Source organism: Ochotona curzoniae, unplaced genomic scaffold, assembly GCF_017591425.1.
Source record: "Ochotona curzoniae isolate NIBS_2020 unplaced genomic scaffold, NIBS_Ocur_1.0 contig_2861, whole genome shotgun sequence".
NCBI lineage: Eukaryota > Metazoa > Chordata > Mammalia > Lagomorpha > Ochotonidae > Ochotona > Ochotona curzoniae.
This window is the reverse complement of record NW_024465620.1, coordinates 1,294,732-1,311,120: the sequence shown is the minus strand read 5'-3', so window position 1 is coordinate 1,311,120 and position 16,389 is coordinate 1,294,732. Positions and strand designations below refer to the sequence as shown.

The 16,389-nt window shown below is 58.2% G+C and overlaps 3 protein-coding genes across 9 annotated transcripts; all 3 read right to left on the bottom strand.

The window, feature by feature from the left end:
* Positions 1–200: 200 nt before the first annotated feature.
* Positions 201–1,703, bottom strand: FTL (ferritin light chain). Its single transcript, XM_040977933.1, has 4 exons — positions 1,379–1,703; positions 1,111–1,257; positions 651–776; positions 201–524 (listed from the first exon to the last, which is right to left on the bottom strand). The coding sequence occupies exons 1-4, from the start codon at positions 1,478–1,480 to the stop codon at positions 363–365; spliced, it is 537 nt and encodes a 178-aa protein (XP_040833867.1). The 5' UTR covers positions 1,481–1,703; the 3' UTR covers positions 201–362.
* Positions 1,704–3,806: 2,103 nt separating this feature from the next.
* On the bottom strand, positions 3,807–7,615 carry BAX (BCL2 associated X, apoptosis regulator). 7 transcript variants are annotated; one of them, XM_040977924.1, is made up of 6 exons: positions 7,525–7,615; positions 6,899–6,950; positions 6,665–6,811; positions 6,318–6,453; positions 4,284–4,388; positions 3,807–4,084 (listed from the first exon to the last, which is right to left on the bottom strand). In XM_040977924.1, exons 1-6 carry the CDS (start codon positions 7,556–7,558, stop codon positions 3,980–3,982), a joined length of 579 nt encoding a protein of 192 aa, XP_040833858.1. In that variant the 5' UTR covers positions 7,559–7,615; the 3' UTR covers positions 3,807–3,979. The 7 variants fall into 7 exon arrangements, with proteins under 7 accessions (XP_040833858.1, XP_040833859.1, XP_040833862.1 ...); XM_040977925.1 differs by having other exon boundaries at positions 3,807–4,045; XM_040977928.1 differs by lacking the exon at positions 6,665–6,811.
* Positions 7,616–8,741: 1,126 nt separating this feature from the next.
* On the bottom strand, positions 8,742–14,331 carry DHDH (dihydrodiol dehydrogenase). Its single transcript, XM_040978305.1, has 7 exons — positions 14,201–14,331; positions 13,586–13,697; positions 13,293–13,456; positions 12,366–12,618; positions 11,962–12,086; positions 9,117–9,270; positions 8,742–8,889 (listed from the first exon to the last, which is right to left on the bottom strand). Exons 1-7 carry the CDS (start codon positions 14,288–14,290, stop codon positions 8,780–8,782), a joined length of 1,008 nt encoding a protein of 335 aa, XP_040834239.1. The 5' UTR covers positions 14,291–14,331; the 3' UTR covers positions 8,742–8,779.
* Between the last annotated feature and the right edge of the window lie 2,058 nt (positions 14,332–16,389).

The window sequence follows — 16,389 nt, the reverse complement described above, 5'->3', positions numbered from 1 at the left end:
GCCTTTCCCCCTAACTTGGCACGCTGCCTGACCCCTCCGAACTCTGCTTGTTTAGACCTCACAGCTTCCATTTCCAGCTCCCAAGCCAGGCAAGCCCTTCAAGGGCAGCCAGGAGCCAGTCCAAGCAGAGACCCCAAGGGCAAAGGCAGCCCACGGTTGCAAGGCCCTCCTCATTTTCCAGAGTACACCCACACACCAACTCAAGTTGCAGCAAAAACTTTTATTTCGATTTGGTCCACGGTTTAAGAGAGGGCTCTGGGGGCTGTTAACAAGCTGCCTAGTGGCTGGCCGGGATGGTTAGGCACAAATTGGGATACCAGAGATGCAGGGGAGCCGCCCGTGGCTGCTGGGCTCCGCCGCCCCTAGTCGTGCTTCAGAGTGAGCCTTTCGAAGAGGTACTCGCCCAGTCCAGCCTGGGCTCCCTGGGGGGCGGTCACTCTGCGGATGTTGGTCAGGTGGTCACCCATCTTCTTGAGGAGTTTGACCTCCTCGTCAAGGAAGTGGTTCTCCAGGAAGTCACAGAGCTGAGGAAGAAGAGGCTTCGATAAACCCAATCCCTCCGAAAGGCAGGCGGGGGAATACAGCTCGGCAGGAAATGAGCCTCAATGCACGAAGGGGCTGCAGCTGCGGAGGTGGGGGGGGGGACTTACATGAGGGTCGGTGTGGGCAGAACCCAAGGCATGCAGTTCCAGAAGGGCCTGGTTCAGGTTCTTCTCCAGACCCAAGGCGGCTTCCAAGGCATCCTGGGTTTTGCCCCACTCATCTTGGGGCGGCTTCTACAGGAGAGACAAAGGATTCAGACTAGCCGGCACCGCCCCCCACCATGAAGGACAAAAACTACATTTCCCAGCAGCCATCTGGGGCCAGAGACCTAGCGGTGCACTTGGTCAGAGTTTGCCTCCGCCCCGCCTGGTCTCCGTCAATGACGTGTGCAGATCGCATGGCGGTTCGCACCGCCCAAGTTAACTACGTGCGCCAGCTTTTCCAACCCAGCACAGGAGTGAACTCAATCTCCCAGGAGGCCTCGCGGCATGCAGACGGCTTTCGACCAGAGCTCTGGGCGCGCGCAGCCTTTTGGGAGATGTAGTCCGCCGCGCTCCCAGTGGCTACCTGCACATCCTGGAACAGGGCGCGGCCGCCACGTTGGTTTTGCATCTTCAAAAGGCGCTCGGCGCCCTCACGCTTTTCATCTGCCAGCTCGCGGAAGAAGTGGCCCACGCCCTCCAGAGCCACATCATCGCGGTCGAAATAGTAGCCCTGCAGGGAGAAAGGGAAGGAAAACCGTTAGCGTGAGGATTGCGCAGCGGGACAAAAGACGGCCCGCGCGTGCGCAGAGCCGTAATGGGGGGGGGGTCGGGGTGTCCCCCAGGACCCTCACCAGAGAGAGGTAGGTGTAGGAGGCCCGCAGGTGCAGATTGACCAGGCGGTTGACGGCAGCCTCCACCTCGGTGGAATAATTCTGACGAATCTGGGAGGTCATGGTTGTTCGGCGATCAAGGAGATGACCCCAAAAAACGGTGTTGGAGGAGGTGGAGATGGCCGACGAGTGGTCCCAGAGGCTGTAAACTGGAGGAGAGATGGGAAGGCGGTCGAAGTCGGTGAAAGAGAGTCCCCGGGCCTGTTCCGTTCAAACACTGTTGAAGCAAGACACAGGTCCGCGGGTCTCCCGGCGCGTCGCTGCTGCCTGCGGCTGGGCGGCCTCTTTTATAGCGCCCTGGCCGCCGGGGGCGGGACACGCAGGACGGAGGATCCGCCAATCTGGGCTTGGGGAGAGGGGGCTGCTGGCCAATCACGAGCAGAGAGGGTCTCAGTCCCCACCCTGGGGTGGGGAAGTCACGCGCCTGTGGCGCCAGAGTGTTGTGAAATGGAGAATGGGGGCGGGGGTGGGATCCTATGGCTGGTTCTGGGAAGTCGTGGGATTCTGAGGGTCTCTCCGCGAGGTGAGAGATTTGTGGGTGCCCTGGGAACCCTTGGGAAGCGATGACCCCGTGGTCCTGAAGCTACTTCAGGAACATAGGACTCTGAATTGGTTTTTTTAGCAATAGGGACCTTTCTGGAACTCTGGGTGTGCGCTGGGGGGTCGCCTCCGAGTGCAGAGAGGACCACCTGTTGCTAAGAGGCTGTTTAACGAGATAAGGAGTCTCCAGATCTGAAGGAAGTGGAGCGGGCAGGCTATGGGGTGCAGATCGTCTGGGGAGAGGGGGGCCCTGGGGTTTAGGAGTGGGTATAAGGTGGGTGGGGTTCTGCATAGCAAGTGTATATTTCTTGCAGTTTCCCACAAGCCAGGGGAAGCTGTTAGGGGCCTCAGATGATGTGCAAGTTGGAAGGGGCTTGTCTGGGTCTGGGGGGTAGGGGCCAAGGGTGTGCATGTGGGAGTGGGGGTGGGGAAAGAGGCAAGGAGCCTGGGAAAGCCGAGGCAGCCCCCTTACAGCACTCTGAACTCTGGGCTGCTTGGGATTCTTTGCAATTTGTTCAGTGCCTCAGATGGAGAGGAATGTTGTGAGCTGGAGCTTGGGGGCAGGGTCACTTTGGGAAGTGGGGGGCTGTTTTTGCAGGCTTGGGATGTGTATCTATTCAGAGGATGCAGTCTTTAAGTATGCCAGCTGCCTCCAGCCAGTTCCCTGACCCCAAGGAGCCCCTGATCTTTAGGGGGAGATGAGGAAGAGATGAGACAGGAACTGGACCCTACTTCAAAGCAGCGGGGGAGTCTGGGGCCAAGGGCCCGGGGTCAGCACCTGTTCTATTAAGGGCCCCTGCAAACAGAGAGGACCCCTGGTTGGTGGGACGTGACTTGTGTGGTCCTCAGGCCTAGGCTGTTGACCATGCCACAAAGTGCTGAGTCATGCTGACCTCAGCACCAGGGGAGGGGGAAGCAGATGAGGGAAGGGGGCAGGGCAGCTGTGGCTTAGGATCTAGGTGTCAGAGATCCCAGGCTGGTTTCTCTCCTCGAAAGTGGGGTTCCTCGTCAGAACCCCGTTTGTGCATGGGAACGAGGGTGCGAGTTTCTCCGGGGTTCTGCTTCTGTCCCCCTGGTCCGCCCTCCCTGAGTGGTGGCCTGGCCGAGGACGCTGTGCAGGGGGAGGGGCAGGCGCCTGGGGCCCTGGTTGACTCTGGAGTTACTCATTCACCACATTTTATACTTGAGCCTAAAGACCTTTAGCCTCAGGTAAGACCCACCTTTGAAGGAGTGACTTTCATTTTATTTTAGTGAGAGCAGCATCGTTAATCCTTTTATGTGTTTTATTCCCAGATCCCTGCCATAGTCAGGGCCGGGCCGCCCCTAGTGGGAAGCTGGGAACTCATAGTCCTCCCACCCACCCAGGCTGAAGGAGGGGGCGGGGCAGCTGCACCTGCAGCTTCCCCAGGTATTGGAAATGGAGCCAGGATGGCAGGTGGCAGACACACAGGGTGGGCGTCCCTGCAGGTTTCTCCCAAAGGCCCTCACAGCTTGGAAGGGGCTCACAGGCAGCAGAGGAGGATGACTTGTCCCAGGTGGCCTGGTCACCCCCTCCTGGTCTCTCAATAGCCCTGCCTTCCCTCCCCCCTCTGCCCCAGCCTGGGTCCCAAATCCCCCTGCTCTCCCGTCCACCTCAGTAAGCTGGAAATTTGGGATGTTGCTGTGTGGGCTGCTGTCTTCTCCTGCCATGGCAACGCCCCCCACGTCAGCTGCCAGCCCCGGGCCAGGCTCATTCTTAGCCCACAGACAACACTGGGCACCCCCACAAAACCAGGGAGCAGGCAACGCTGTGGACCCTGGCAGGGTGACTGGGCTATCAGCCGGCTGCCAGTGACTTGAGACTCTGCAGTGTGGCCCAAAGGAGTTTTATTGTTCCCTCCTGGACCACCCTCCCCACCCATAGTCCCCCCCCAATAATTACAAAAGTAAGAAAACTGCCCACGTCCCCAACCCCCCCCCACTCCTCCCAGGAAAACACCATAATTTATGCAGAAAAGACACAGTCCAAGGCCGTGGGGGGCCTCAGCCCATCTTCTTCCAGATGGTAAGTGAGGCAGTGAGCACCGCAGCCCCCAGGATGGCCAGCGTCTGCCACGTCGGGGTCCCGAAATAGGAGAGCAGGCCATCCTGTGGACGGAAGGCAGCGGCCGCGTCAGCAGGGGGGGAGTGCGGGGCAGGGGGGCAGCTCCTGGGGGCCAGGCAAGGGGAAAGTCACAGGGAAGGCGGGGACAGTTACTCCTCCCAGGAAGTAGGGGGGTCAGGGGCCAGCAGATTAGACCCCTAAGGGACCAGATCAACAGGTGAGGGGGCGGGGTGGAAGTCTCACCCAGCCCCCCTGCTCTTGGATCCAGCCCAGCAGCCGCTCTCGGAGGAAGTCCAACGTCCATCCCATAATGGTTCTGATGAGCTCAGGCACCTTCGTGCACAAGGCCTGTGGGAGGAGGGAGGAGGGGTCAGGGACAGCCTGCGCCTCCCTGCCCACGCCCTCCACTCCCTGCCTCTCTCTGGGGCTCCTTGGCTGCCCGCGGCCAGTCAGTAGGCTGTGCAGGAGCCTCTGGCACGGAGCCTGGCACGGCCCAGCCCTGGTGAACTCTGCCACTTCATTTTGTTCCAGTTCTCTGCTGGACCACACTGATCTCTCTTCAGAGCCACAAATCCTCCCTCTGCACCTCACCTGGCCCAGGAGTCTCCCTCGCGCTGGAACCCCCAGTCGGGTGTCATCCCGACCCCAGCAGGCCAGCTGACCAGCAGCATCTGCACTGTCTACCCCCACAACCTCTCCTTCCCAGGATTCTGGCTGCTTTTCCAACCCCCCCCCCGCCCCCATAGCTGCCCTGAGGTCAACTCCTAGCATTCTCCTTCAGATGTAAGCCCCATCAGCTGGAAAGCCACATCTCCCCAGGCCCGAGGGAGGCCCCAGTCACCATTACCGTCGTGCCCGCTCTGTGCCCCTCAGCCCCTTCCAGCCCCACAACTACCAGGATAACTTCTTGGTCAGTCCCGGCCTGTCTCCTTGTGAGATTCTTCATAGAGAAATTCCGGGGGAGCAGTCACACGTGCTGTACTGGCTAGGGTAAACTTCTCAGTCGTGAATGAGGGGCAGGTGTTGAGCACAGGGTGAAGGTGCTGCTTGCCTGTCTGGGGCTGTGGCACAGTGGGTGAACTAAAGGCAACCGACTGAGCCCTGGTGTGTGCGCTGGCTGGAGCCCCTGGCTCCTGTCTGGGCCAGCCACAGCAGTCACGGCGATCTGGGGAGTGAACGAGCAGAGAGAAGATCCCTGTCTCCTCTGTTAACTCTGCCTTTGAAACAAGTGCATTTTTTACATACATATTTTTATTGGAAAAGCAGATGTACAGAAAGGAGCTTCTATCCACTGGTTCACTCCCCAGATGGCCATGAGGGCCCAAGCTGAGCTGATCGGGAGCCAGAAGCCCCTTTCAGGTGCTGGGTCCCAATGTTTTGGGCCATCCTCTCCTGCTTTCCCAGGCCAGGACACAAAATGGTACCCATATGGGATGCTGGTGCCACGGAGTGGAGGATTAGCTTGCTGTGCCACCACACCAGCTTCTCAATAAACCTTAACAACAACAACAAAAACGCAGCGACTGCCCGAGAGGCCTGCCTTCCCTATCTGAAGGCCAAGCTTCGCATCCTTGCACCGCTCTCGGTCAGAGTTCTCAGTTAATATGCATCCCAGGGAGCAGCAGCTGATGGCTGCAAAGCTTGGGGCCCTGCACCCCCATGAGGGGGACATGGTGAACATACCAACTCCTAGGTTTGGCATGGCCCAGCCTGGCTATTCTGGGCATTTGGGGAACAATCCAACAGGTAGATGATCTTTCTCTCTCTTTGCCTTTCAAGTAAAATCAAAATTAATAAAAGCTTCGGACAAAATAAACGATCCAGCCGCTCCGTCCGAGGTGGCCTGTCGTCCTTGTCCCTCCTTCCCCTGGCACACAGGGCCCCACACCACCCGACCCTGCCCTCATGTCTCAACTTGTCCTTGTTCTAATCACACTGGCTGCCCGGCTGCCCGTCCCACGCCACGGCCCCCGCACTTGCCCCTCTCTCACACGCTGCCCCCTCCCCGTGGCTGTAGGTCACACACATCGCTGTCATTCATGTCACCTCTTAGAAGTCTCCTGACCCTGAGCTCAGCCACACAGGCCCCTGTGACGTCATGTCATTGTTTGTACCAGGGAACACCCCTTGTGTCAGTGCTGGGTTCTGGGTGTGCAGACAGGGCCTGGCACACATGTGTGGGAAGGATGAGGTGGACGCCCAGGCCACAGTGGGCAGTGCCCTCGGCGTGGTGGTCTGCACAGGTTAGGGGAGCACGCCTCCTGGCTCACTGCCCACCTTCAGCACCAGTTTGGTAGCAAAGTAAAAAAGGGCGACAATCCGGCCCCAGTTGAAGTGGCCATCGGCAAACATGTCGGCTGCCACTCGGAAAAAGACCTCTCGGGGGGAGTCCGTGTCCACAGCTGCGATCATCCTGCAGGAGAGAGAAGTGGGGGAGTCAAGTGGATCCACCCAGATTCACGGGTGGGCAGGCAGAGAGACCCAAGGGGCACACTTCCCTTGAGGAGTGGACAGCCTACCAGGGTACCCGGGAGGGCTTCAAAACCCTGCTGTGACTCGTGGCTCCCCAAGGGGTGGGGCTGGGGTTCCTGGGTTCCCCCCACACACAGCCCAGGGGTGCGCACCTCTGCAGTTCCACATTACTGTCCAGTTCGTCCCCGATGCGTTTCAGACACTCGCTCAGTCTCTTGGTGGACTCATCCGGGGGCACCTGCTCCAAGGGCAGCTCAGGGATCTGACCCCCCATTCGGACCGCCCGGTCGTGGATGAAACTAGAGTGGGGACGGAGTCGGGGTGCAGAATCAGGAGGGGGTATCCTTCCTCGAACTCTGAGGCACAAGAATCAGACTCCAACTCACCCCTGAAGTAAGAGGGCACCTGTGTTCATGATCTGCTCAGAGCTGGTGGGCCCTAGAGGAGAAAGATGGGAGGAGGCGCCTGGACGCCGGGGTCCTGGAGGGGGAGGACGCTGCTGGGGCTGGGGGTGGCCTGCTCCCATGCTGGGCAGAGCAACCAGCAGTCCAGGCACCTGAGGCTGGGAGGGGCTGGAAGCCTGGGCCTGCATCCTACACTCTTCCGGGAGGGGAGGCTGACAGAACGCGGTGATGCACGGGGACCCCTGATCAGAACGGGGGCGAGGGGCCTCCGAGATGAGGGCCGCTCCTCCCATCAGGGTCGGAGGCAGGAAGTGGTGCCGGCGACAAGCCCGGGCCTGCCCGGGAGTTTGGGTTCCGGGATCCCCAAGTTATCAGGAGCCCCGAGAACCCAAGCAGGAAGGGATGGGGGGGCGTGGAGGCCAGAGAGCCGGGAACCTCCAAGCAGGGTGTGGGACTGGAGAAGGGGGCAGCGCCCGATCCCGGAGTCTCTGCCCTCCCCCCCACCCGGAGTGCTTGGAGATCGCACGGTCCCGGGCCCGCAGGACGGATCCCGGCGCTGGCCGGCAGCGGGACTCGCCCTCCTCCCCTCCGGCGGCCTCCCGCCTCACCCCCGCCTCTGGGCTGCTCCCCGGACCCGTCCATCACCGCCGCTCCCGCCGCCGCCGCCTCTCGCCGGGTCCGCCCGGGCGGCCGCAGCGCGCCCCGAGTCACGTGAGCGACCCGCTGAACGTGCGCCCCTCACGTGGCCGCCCCGCAAAATGGCCGCTGCCCCGCAGGGCCGGCGGGTCGCGTGACGGCGCGGGGCGGGGCCTGTCACGGGCTGGTCCAATCAGCACCTCCCGTCGGGGCTGGCTGTGTCCGTCCTGCGGCCCGAGTCCAGCTCCTTAGCAATGGGAGTCCAGCCACAGGCACCTTGCGGGGACCGTGAATTCCGACCAAGGGACGACAGCGAAGCGCTGGGTGAAGCTCAGCAGGGCGCGGGCAGAAAAGAAGCAGCGACATTCAAGAGTGGTCGGTCCCGGGGACACGCCCGATGCACTGGGAGTTCCATCCTACGCTTGTGTCCAGCGACTCTGCTCTCCCAGGCCAGAGGAGGTGTTTCTTTTCTTTTCCTTTGTTTTTCTTTGTCCTGAATTTCCAACAGCTTGTGGCTTTGGAGAACCAAGTGGCTCCGTGAGAAGGAAGGCCAGCTCGTGGCTCTGTCTGGGCCTGTGGGTCCAGCCCTCAAGCCCCCCAGCACCCTGAGGGTGTGTCCTCCCAGAAGGGAGGAGAGGGATTCCCGTGCACCCCACGCCCTGCACGCACAGAGCGAGAAAAAACGCTTTTCAGAAACTCAACGCCAAGACCAAAACTGTGGACAACAGGCAAGATGCCACATCCAAGATGGTGCGGGGACTCTCGCAATCCTGAGATTCTGACCTCCTGATTGGTTGTCGCTCTGTCCCTCCCCTGATTGGCTAAACCTGCAATCACTTTTCAGAAAGGGGCCAATCAGAGTCAACCACTCTATAAAAGCGCAGGCACTGGCCCACTGCTGTGGCCACCCCGTGTGGGGAGGACCTCGCCTGACCGTGGCCGCAGGTTTCCCACGTGGCTGGACCTTCTTTGGTGTGAGACCAGACGTGAGAACGCCCTCGTCGTCCGTCCTGCAGCCCCAGCGCGTTAAGCCACAGTCTGTGACACGGGCATGCCACCCCAGAGCCTGGGTTCGAGTCCCACCTGCTCTGGGAGGGGATGTGGTCACGGAACGAATTCCCGCCCAAGTCATTCTCCAGGGACCATAGTGAGGGCTTGTCAGCTCCACATAAACCACCAAAATGTCACATCTCTGGGAAAGCCAAGTCTGTTTATTCAGGGCATACATCAGCGTTTGTCCTGGGGGTAGGTCACGCCCACGGCCTTCCTCACCTCCTCCAGGATGTCAGCCAGGAGCTGACTCTCCGCCAGAGGAACTACAGGACTTTCCTTCAAACCTGTGGAGAGACTACACTTAGGAACACAGCTACTTCACCACTGCCAAAAAGAACTACAATTCCCATAATTCCCCAGGGCACAGTAATACTGGGCGCAGGCAGATGCATGCCGTGGGGATCCTGGGATATGTAGTTCTTAACAGCGGCTTGAGCAATGGGCGGGTGGGGTAAGGAGTCCTTTATCCCCAGGCCAGGCCAAGCCTGTCCCCCATCTTCTGTATCCTTACCTTTGCGTAGGCACTCCCGGACGTGCTTGGCCTCATATGTCAAGCCTGCCCCATTTGGAAAATTGAATTTCTTGTTCTGTGCCTGGGGCAACGGGAACTCTTTCCGTTCCTGGTTCACCACCAGCTCTGTTGGGCACCAGCAGGGTTCCAGGAGCTGAAGGGACACAGGACAATGGCCCTAGAACATTCTGTTGCAGGTGCTCTGGGACTCCCTTGCCGTTCCAGGTCCACACCCCCACCTTGGGGGGTTTACTCTGTAGACTCTCAAAAGTGACAATAACATCCTGGCCCCCAAGACCAAAGCTCTCCCTACCTGTTGCCAGAGAACACAACAGCCCCAGGCCTGGAGCCCAGGGCATCTCAGGTGTGTGGAAATCTTTAACAGGAGGTTGCTCAGGCCGGCGGCGCAGTAGCCTACTGGCAGGATCCCATATAGGCACCGGTTCTAATCCTGGCAACCCCACTTCCTATCCAGCTCCCTGCTTGTGGCCGGGGAAAGCAGTCAAGGATGGCCCAAAGCCATAGGACCCTGCACTTGTGTGAGAGAACTGGAAGAGGCTCCGGGCTCCTGGCTTTGAATTGGCTCAGCTCTAACTATTGTGGCCCCTTGGGGAGTGAACCATTGGACGGAAGATCTTCCTCTCTGTATATCTGACTTTCTAATACAAATAAATAAATCTTAAAAGAAAAAAAGAGGAGGTTGCTTAGGGTATTGAGCACCTCCCAAACTGTCAGGAGCAGTCCCTCAGCTCTGGGTTCCTGGGACCCCTCAACTGTCCCCTTCTAGGACAAAACACAGAGAAATACAGCAGGACAGGAGCCAGTCCAGAGGCGCGTTGGGATATGTCACCACTTGTCATGCTGGCATCCCACAGCAGAGCAATGGTTCAAGTCCAGGCTACTCCACTTACGGCCCAGCTCCCTGCTAATGCACTTGGGAACACAGCATATGCTGGCCCGAGTGCTTGGACCCCTGCATGCATATGAGAGACCTGAATGGACGGCCTGACTTCTGGCTTCAGAATGACCCAGGCCTAGCCGTTGCAGTCAGTGGGGGAGTGAACCAGTGGGTGAAATCTCTTTCTCTCTGTTTCTCTCTCTCTCCCCTTTCTTCATTAATTGGTTCACTCCCCAACTGGCCACAATCAACTGAGTTGATCTGAAGCTAAGAACGCCTTCAAGTCTCCCATGCAGACACAGGGTCCAAGGTTTTGGGCCATCTTCCCCTCTGCTTTCCCAGGCCTCGAGCAGGGCTATACGGGAAGTAGGGCAGCTGGGACACAAATTGGCACTCATATGGAGTTAACCAGTTGAGCCGTTGTGCCAGGCCCTTTTTCTTTAATACATGAAAATCTTTTAAAAAGCTGCCATGTCCTACATCACACGGTGCCTGGGTTCTGCACGCTGCCTTGTTGCTGACACTCACCCGAGTGGACGGGTGAAGGTCCACATGGTCGGGTCCCCAGATGGAGCTACCGGCCCTGGCTCTAACCTGGCCAAGTGCCAGCCACTGCAGCCATTTGTGGAGTGAACCAGCACATGGAAACTGACTCTGTGTCTCTCTAATAAACAAGAAACTGAAAATTGAAAAACAAATCAGGGAAAGTTCCAAATTCTCCTATGACCTGGTAAATAAGAACAAATTTTATTGCAGTAAAAGGGGATCTTGATTCGCCTTGGGAGGTGAGGTCAAAGGTCATACTTGCTAAGTGTGCCTGGTACGAACTGATTCTTCTTGGACCTGAGGGATTCTTTTATTTTCTTTTATTATATTTTTATTGGAAAGTCAGATATACAGAGAGGAGGACAGAGAAGAAGATCTTCCAAGTGCTGGCTCATTCCCCAAGTGTCAGTAACAGCCGGAGCTGTGCTGATCCGAAGCCAGGAGCCAGGAGCTTCTTCTGGGTCTCCCATGCAGGTGCAGGGTCCCAAGGCTTTGGGCCGTCCTCCACTGCTTTCCCAGGCCACAGGCAGGGAGCTGGATGGGAAGTGGCGCAGCTGGGATTAGTACCGGTGCCCCATAGGACCCTGGCGTGTGCAAGGTGAGAACTTTAGCTGCTTGGCTGTCGTGTGGGCCTGGGCTTATTTCTTAAATCAACTTGTGCTTGGGGCCCAGGTGCTAATGCAGCAGGCTAGTCATCCAGCGTGTGGCACCAAGATCCCATATGGGCATTGGTTTCATTCCTGGCTGTTCCACTTCTCATCCAGCTCCCATCGTGGTCTGGGAAAGCAATCGAGGACAGCCCAAAGCCTTGGGACCCTGTACTCACATGGGGACCTAGAAGAAGCTCTGATCAGTCAGACTCAGCTGTTGCAACCATTTGGGGAGTGAACCAGTGGACAAAGATCTTCTCTTACCTTCTCTCTCTCTGTAAAATCTGCCTTTCAGATGAAAATAAATAAATCTTTTTAAAAAATATATATGTTTATATTAAGATTTATCTATTTACTTGAAACCGTGACAGAGAAAGAAAGGGAGAGAGATCTACTATTCCACTCCCCAAACTCCCACAGTGGCCAGGACTGAGCCAGGGCCACGGTCAGGGGTGGGAACTCCGTCGGGGTCTCCCACTTGGATGGCAGGGTCCAAGAACTCGGGCCAGCAGTTTACTGCCTGCCCAGGCAGGCCAGGACCAGAGTAGCTGAACTTGAACTCAGACAGGTACTTTAAGTTTGGCTGGTGTTGTTGCAGACACCAACTCCCTTACCCCCTGTGCCCTCAGACTTTTGGCTAAAGCAAGATTCACCCTCACACAGGAGCCCCTCTCATATTCCCTGGCCTGGGTGTGAGCGAGACACTGGTCCTGCTGTCACAGCCACATGGGGCCACGATGCCACGCCTCACCTGGGCCTTGCCTTTGGTGCCATTCACCGTGAGCGTGTTGGAGAGTTGGGAGCTGATGCTGCAAGTGAAGCTGCCGTGGACCCCTCCTGGGTACTCGAGAATTACTGTTACCGTGTCGTCCACACCTGCAGGGCAGTCACAGGGCAGACTGGGTTTCTGGGTTCAGATTGCCCAGGCCTCGAACTCTGGGTGTGCAACCCTCCCCAAACCCCTGGAGTCACACTGGCTCTGAGGAGAAGCCCGCTGGCCTGCAGCATCGAAGCGCCTGGGCAGCGCCTGGGCAGCGCCTGGCCATGCCGGGCTTCCCACAGCAGCGTCCCTTGTACTGCCCCCTAGAGGAGATCCTAAGCACAGCAAGCCTGGAGCTGAGACGCCCCCATCAAAGGCTCCCCTCAGCACCCTACCTGTCTCATAGCGCCTCCCCACTGCTAGGATCTTCTCTGGCTTCTGCCCCTGGAAGACCATGGAGAGGAACTGGACGCAGTAGATGCCCACGTCCAGCAGAGCGCCTCCAGCCTGCGCCCAGTCTATGGCCCGTGGCACATGGGTGATGTTTAGCCCAAACTCGGCCCGGGCCACCCGAAGATCCCCCAGATCTCCTTGGGCCAACACGGACCTCAGGGCCTCAACGGCAGGAAAGAATCGAGTCCAGATGGCCTGCAGACCAGAGAGAAAACAGGACATGGGCAATCACACGGAGGCCGTGACAGCTGCCCAGTGTCTAAGGCTCTGACCAGACTTGGGTGCCACCACCTGAACAATAGTGAGCTGGCAAGTGTCACACAGAGTGCCCAGCTCCTCTCAGGTACAGTGGCCCAAACCAGGAGGTGACCAACAGAGAGAATGCCGACCCTGACACAGCGCGACCAGAAACCAGCACGAGCCTCCGCCATCCACCGCCCGACGGGCGCTAGCCCAGACCCAGGCCACAACATGGCAGCTATTGTTACTCCTGGCAGAATCCACAGCAAGAATCCCTGGCACCGAAATAGCTTCCAGGTGCCATTCGGTGGCACGAGCCGCTGAGGCAAGGCAAGACTTCATAGCTGGAAGTCTCTTGGACACCAGTTCTAGTTCCTGCTGCTCCACTTTTTTTTTTTTTTAGTTCCACTTCCAACCTGTCTCCCTGTGAATGTGCATGATAGAAAAATTCACCAAAGCAAAACCCATAGCCCTTTGGGGGCACTTTCACTACTGGCATCTCCCCCCAAACCCCAGCAAGGTGAACCCACTTGGCAGCCATGTGGATTGCCCCCTTTCTTTGGGAATCTTGCAAAAGCCATGCCCCCCGCCCCACTCCCCAGGCTGTGTGAGGGCCCCTCCGCCCTTACCTCCATGAGGAAGAGGCCTCGGGACCGGGCCTCGGCCACCATCTCTCGGACCTCCGCAGCGTTCACGCCCAGGGGCTTCTCGCACAGCACAGCCTTGCCCGCCGCCAGGAGCAGCAGCACCACAGGCTTGTGCTGGGGGTGCTGGGTGCCCACGTAGGCCACCTCTGGGGGTGGGGAAGGAAGTGGGCAGCTGGTCAGCGGGTCTGCCCCGTGTGATCCGAGCCCGTGAGGACACAGGGTGGGAGGAGGCCTAGCCTGGTGGGGTGCCAGACCCCCCCAACCCTCGCACTCACCGACGTCGGGGTCCCGGGCTAGCTCTTCATAGGAACCATAGGCTTTCGGGATGTCATGGGCCTGAGCAAACTCCTTCGCTCGGCTCAGGTCTCGGGCTGCCACGGCCACCACCTGCAGGACAGGGCCACAGGAGGAGGGGGCGGTGAGGTTTCCGGAGAAGGGGAGGCAGCAGACTGTGGTGGGAGAGGGGAGCAGGTGAGCCAGAGCTGCACGCCCCGGCCAGGGGTTAACACAGCGTTGGGTCCAAGTCCGCTACTGTCCTGCCATCCACATGGGGAGACCTGAGTGAAGTTCCCGGCTGCCCACGCTGCCTGCCCAGGCCGTTGCAAGTATCTAGGGAGTGAAGGAGCGGATCGGAGTTCTCTTTCCAATCAATCATCAATACCTAAAATGGTGGGAGGGGGCCGTAGTGCAAAACAAGCAGCTTCTAATTCTACGTTGCGAAGCCCCTCAGGAGGCAATAGTTCAAGGCCAAGACCCCCTTCCTGGAGTCCCGCCCCGAGAGCGCTGCAGAGGAGGGGTTCGCTCGCCTGGGGGACCCCCAGAGCCAGGGGTCCGCAGACCGCCCTCCCCCAGCCCTCTCTCTCTGCAGACCGCGGCGAGCGAGCGAGGACCTGGTGCTCGGAGCGGGGCAGCGCCTGCAGCACGGTGGCGAAGTCGGCGGCGATGAGGCCGGCGGACACGATGCCCCAGCGCAGCGCCATGGTCGCCAGGCGCGGGCGAGCGTCGGAGCGGCTCCTGGGGCGCGCGGAGAGAGGCTCTGCCGCCCTGCCCACCACTTCTCTTTGGCCTGGCCGAGCAGGGGCGTTGGGTTCTCGCGAGCTCATTGGAAGCACGCGGCGAGGAGGCGGAGTGCGGGCGGAGCTTGGAGGTGTGTGTCCCTGGGTACAGTGGGGTTATCGCACCGTGCGCTCCCGTCCAGGTGATCTCGGCAACTGTTTTGCCCTCCGGACTTTCTTGGGACCTTGCCCCCTTCCGACCCAGCCACCCCTCGTTTCCTTTAGGAGAGTGACTGGAAGGGCCACCGTGAGAGCTAACTGTGTCACCTGCACCGCCAGGCAGCCAAGCCATCACGGGCCATCCTCAGCTCTGACCTCGCGCGCCAGCCCTGTAATCCGGGCGCAGTCCCATCTCACCGACAGGCAGGGGTCACTGAGAGCACCCCTAGTTCAAGTGCTTGGGAGACCAGGACAGGGTTGCCAGCTCCTGCTGGTATGTGACCATCTAGGGGAGTGAACCAGCTGATGGGAGCTTCCTGTCTTCCCTCTCACTGTATTTCTGCCTTGCACAATTAATAAGTCTTTGATGCTCCCAGCATTTCAATTTAGGTTAAAAAAATAAACACAAGAGGAAAAAAAAAAAGATAAAAGTCCTGAGGTCAGGGACGAAGAGGCATAGGTGCCTGATAAAACAGGAATCACAAGTATAACTGGTTACTGGGACACCGCAGTCAAAGGTCGTCACTGCCACCTGGCTTGCCACTTGCTCTGCCATCACTGGCTGCCTGACTTTGTTGCAATGCCAGCTTGTCCTTGGTCCTCGGATACAAGGATAAGTTTTTGAAATCTTTTATGTCCTCCTCCTCATTGTCACCGAACCTAGGCTCATTTCACTGTGGCTTGAGGGTCCCCATGGCCACAGGGTCTGCTCCCAAGTAGCCGGCATTATTCTGGGGAGACCCCGAGTGTCACTTAAGGTGCTGAGACTGCCAATGAAGAGACGCCAGGGCACAGAGCAGACCTACGAATACAACTCAGGTGTACGGGACAATCTGCAATGGTTGCATAGTACTGGAAGCCATTTAGAACATTCTAGAAGGAACAAAAAGTTCCATGCCCAGGGCCGGGTGTGTTTTGCTTGGGGCCTGTCCAGGTGGGATAGCTCCATCTCTTTATTAATTATCTATTTAACTCTTGCATCCTATTGTGCTGATAAACACTCAAACCTTCACATCTGCTAAAATTTATGGAATTGGGCCAGTGTCATGGTCCAGTGAGCTAGGCAGCTCCCTACAATGCCAGCACCCCAAGTCAGGCCCATCCAAAGTGTTGGTAAGACACCAGAAGACCCCACATCTGATGAAATACCGCCAGGATGGGGGCCCAGTGTGGTAGCATAGCAGCCAAAGTCCTCGCCTGGCACATTCCAGGATCCCATATGGGCGCAGGTTCTAATCCCGGCAGCCCCGCTTCCCATCCAGTTCCCTGCTTATGGCCTGGGAAAGCAGACGGCCCAAAGCTTTGGGACGCTGCACCCATGTGGGAGACCCGGAGGAAGCTCATGTCTTTGGATCGGCTTTGCTCTTGCCATTGCGGCCACTTGGGGAGTGAATCATCGGATAGAAGACCTCCTCTCTGTATATCTAACTTTCCAATAAAAATAAAATAAATCTTTAAGAAAAAAAAAAAGAGACATATTGCTAGGATGCCAGGACAGGATCTATTTCCGGCTGCTGACAGCACAGAGGTTACGTCATCCCTGGCAGAAGGCAGAGCCAGGCAGTGTGGGAACATGCTGTGCAATCTTCAGGAGTTCTCTTGTGACTTTCATGTTATTTTAGAAAGCCACCATTAAAATTGCTGGCCACTGTGGTAAAAGCCGCCTGTGACACAGGCATCCCCTACGGGTGCTGGTTCCAGTCCCAGCTGCTCCACTTCCGATGGGAATGGCTCGGGTCAGAGTGCAACAGGGAAGCAGGCCAAACATCGGCCAAACGTCCACCTGCCTCCTTTCCCCCAAAAACTGAAGCTCAGGGTTTGGTTTTCTGTCCTCCAGTGGAAGGTCGCCACCCTGAGGATGCATG

What these genes read in the sequence shown, in the direction of transcription:
- DHDH (XM_040978305.1), bottom strand. Translation starts at nt 14,290, where the DNA reads ATGGCGCTGCGCTGGGGCATCGTGTCCGCCGGCCTCATCGCCGCCGAC. An exon ending in AGCCCGGGACCCCGACGTCG is followed by an intron (nt 13,457 to 13,585) that starts GTGAGTGCGAGG and finishes CCCCACCCCCAG; the next exon opens with AGGTGGCCTACGTGGGCACC. An exon ending in GGGGAGGCGCTATGAGACAG is followed by an intron (nt 12,087 to 12,365) that starts GTAGGGTGCTGA and finishes ACTGCCCTGCAG; the next exon opens with GTGTGGACGACACGGTAACA.
- FTL (XM_040977933.1), bottom strand. Translation starts at nt 1,480, where the DNA reads ATGACCTCCCAGATTCGTCAGAATTATTCCACCGAGGTGGAGGCTGCC. An exon ending in CCTACACCTACCTCTCTCTG is followed by an intron (nt 1,258 to 1,378) that starts GTGAGGGTCCTG and finishes TTCTCCCTGCAG; the next exon opens with GGCTACTATTTCGACCGCGA. An exon ending in CTGCCCACACCGACCCTCAT is followed by an intron (nt 525 to 650) that starts GTAAGTCCCCCC and finishes CTTCTTCCTCAG; the next exon opens with CTCTGTGACTTCCTGGAGAA.
- BAX (XM_040977923.1), bottom strand. Translation starts at nt 7,209, where the DNA reads ATGGGAGGAGCGGCCCTCATCTCGGAGGCCCCTCGCCCCCGTTCTGAT. An exon ending in GGTGCCCTCTTACTTCAGGG is followed by an intron (nt 6,812 to 6,898) that starts GTGAGTTGGAGT and finishes TCCCCACTCTAG; the next exon opens with TTTCATCCACGACCGGGCGG. An exon ending in TCCAAGAGCAGGGGGGCTGG is followed by an intron (nt 4,085 to 4,283) that starts GTGAGACTTCCA and finishes TTCCGTCCACAG; the next exon opens with GATGGCCTGCTCTCCTATTT.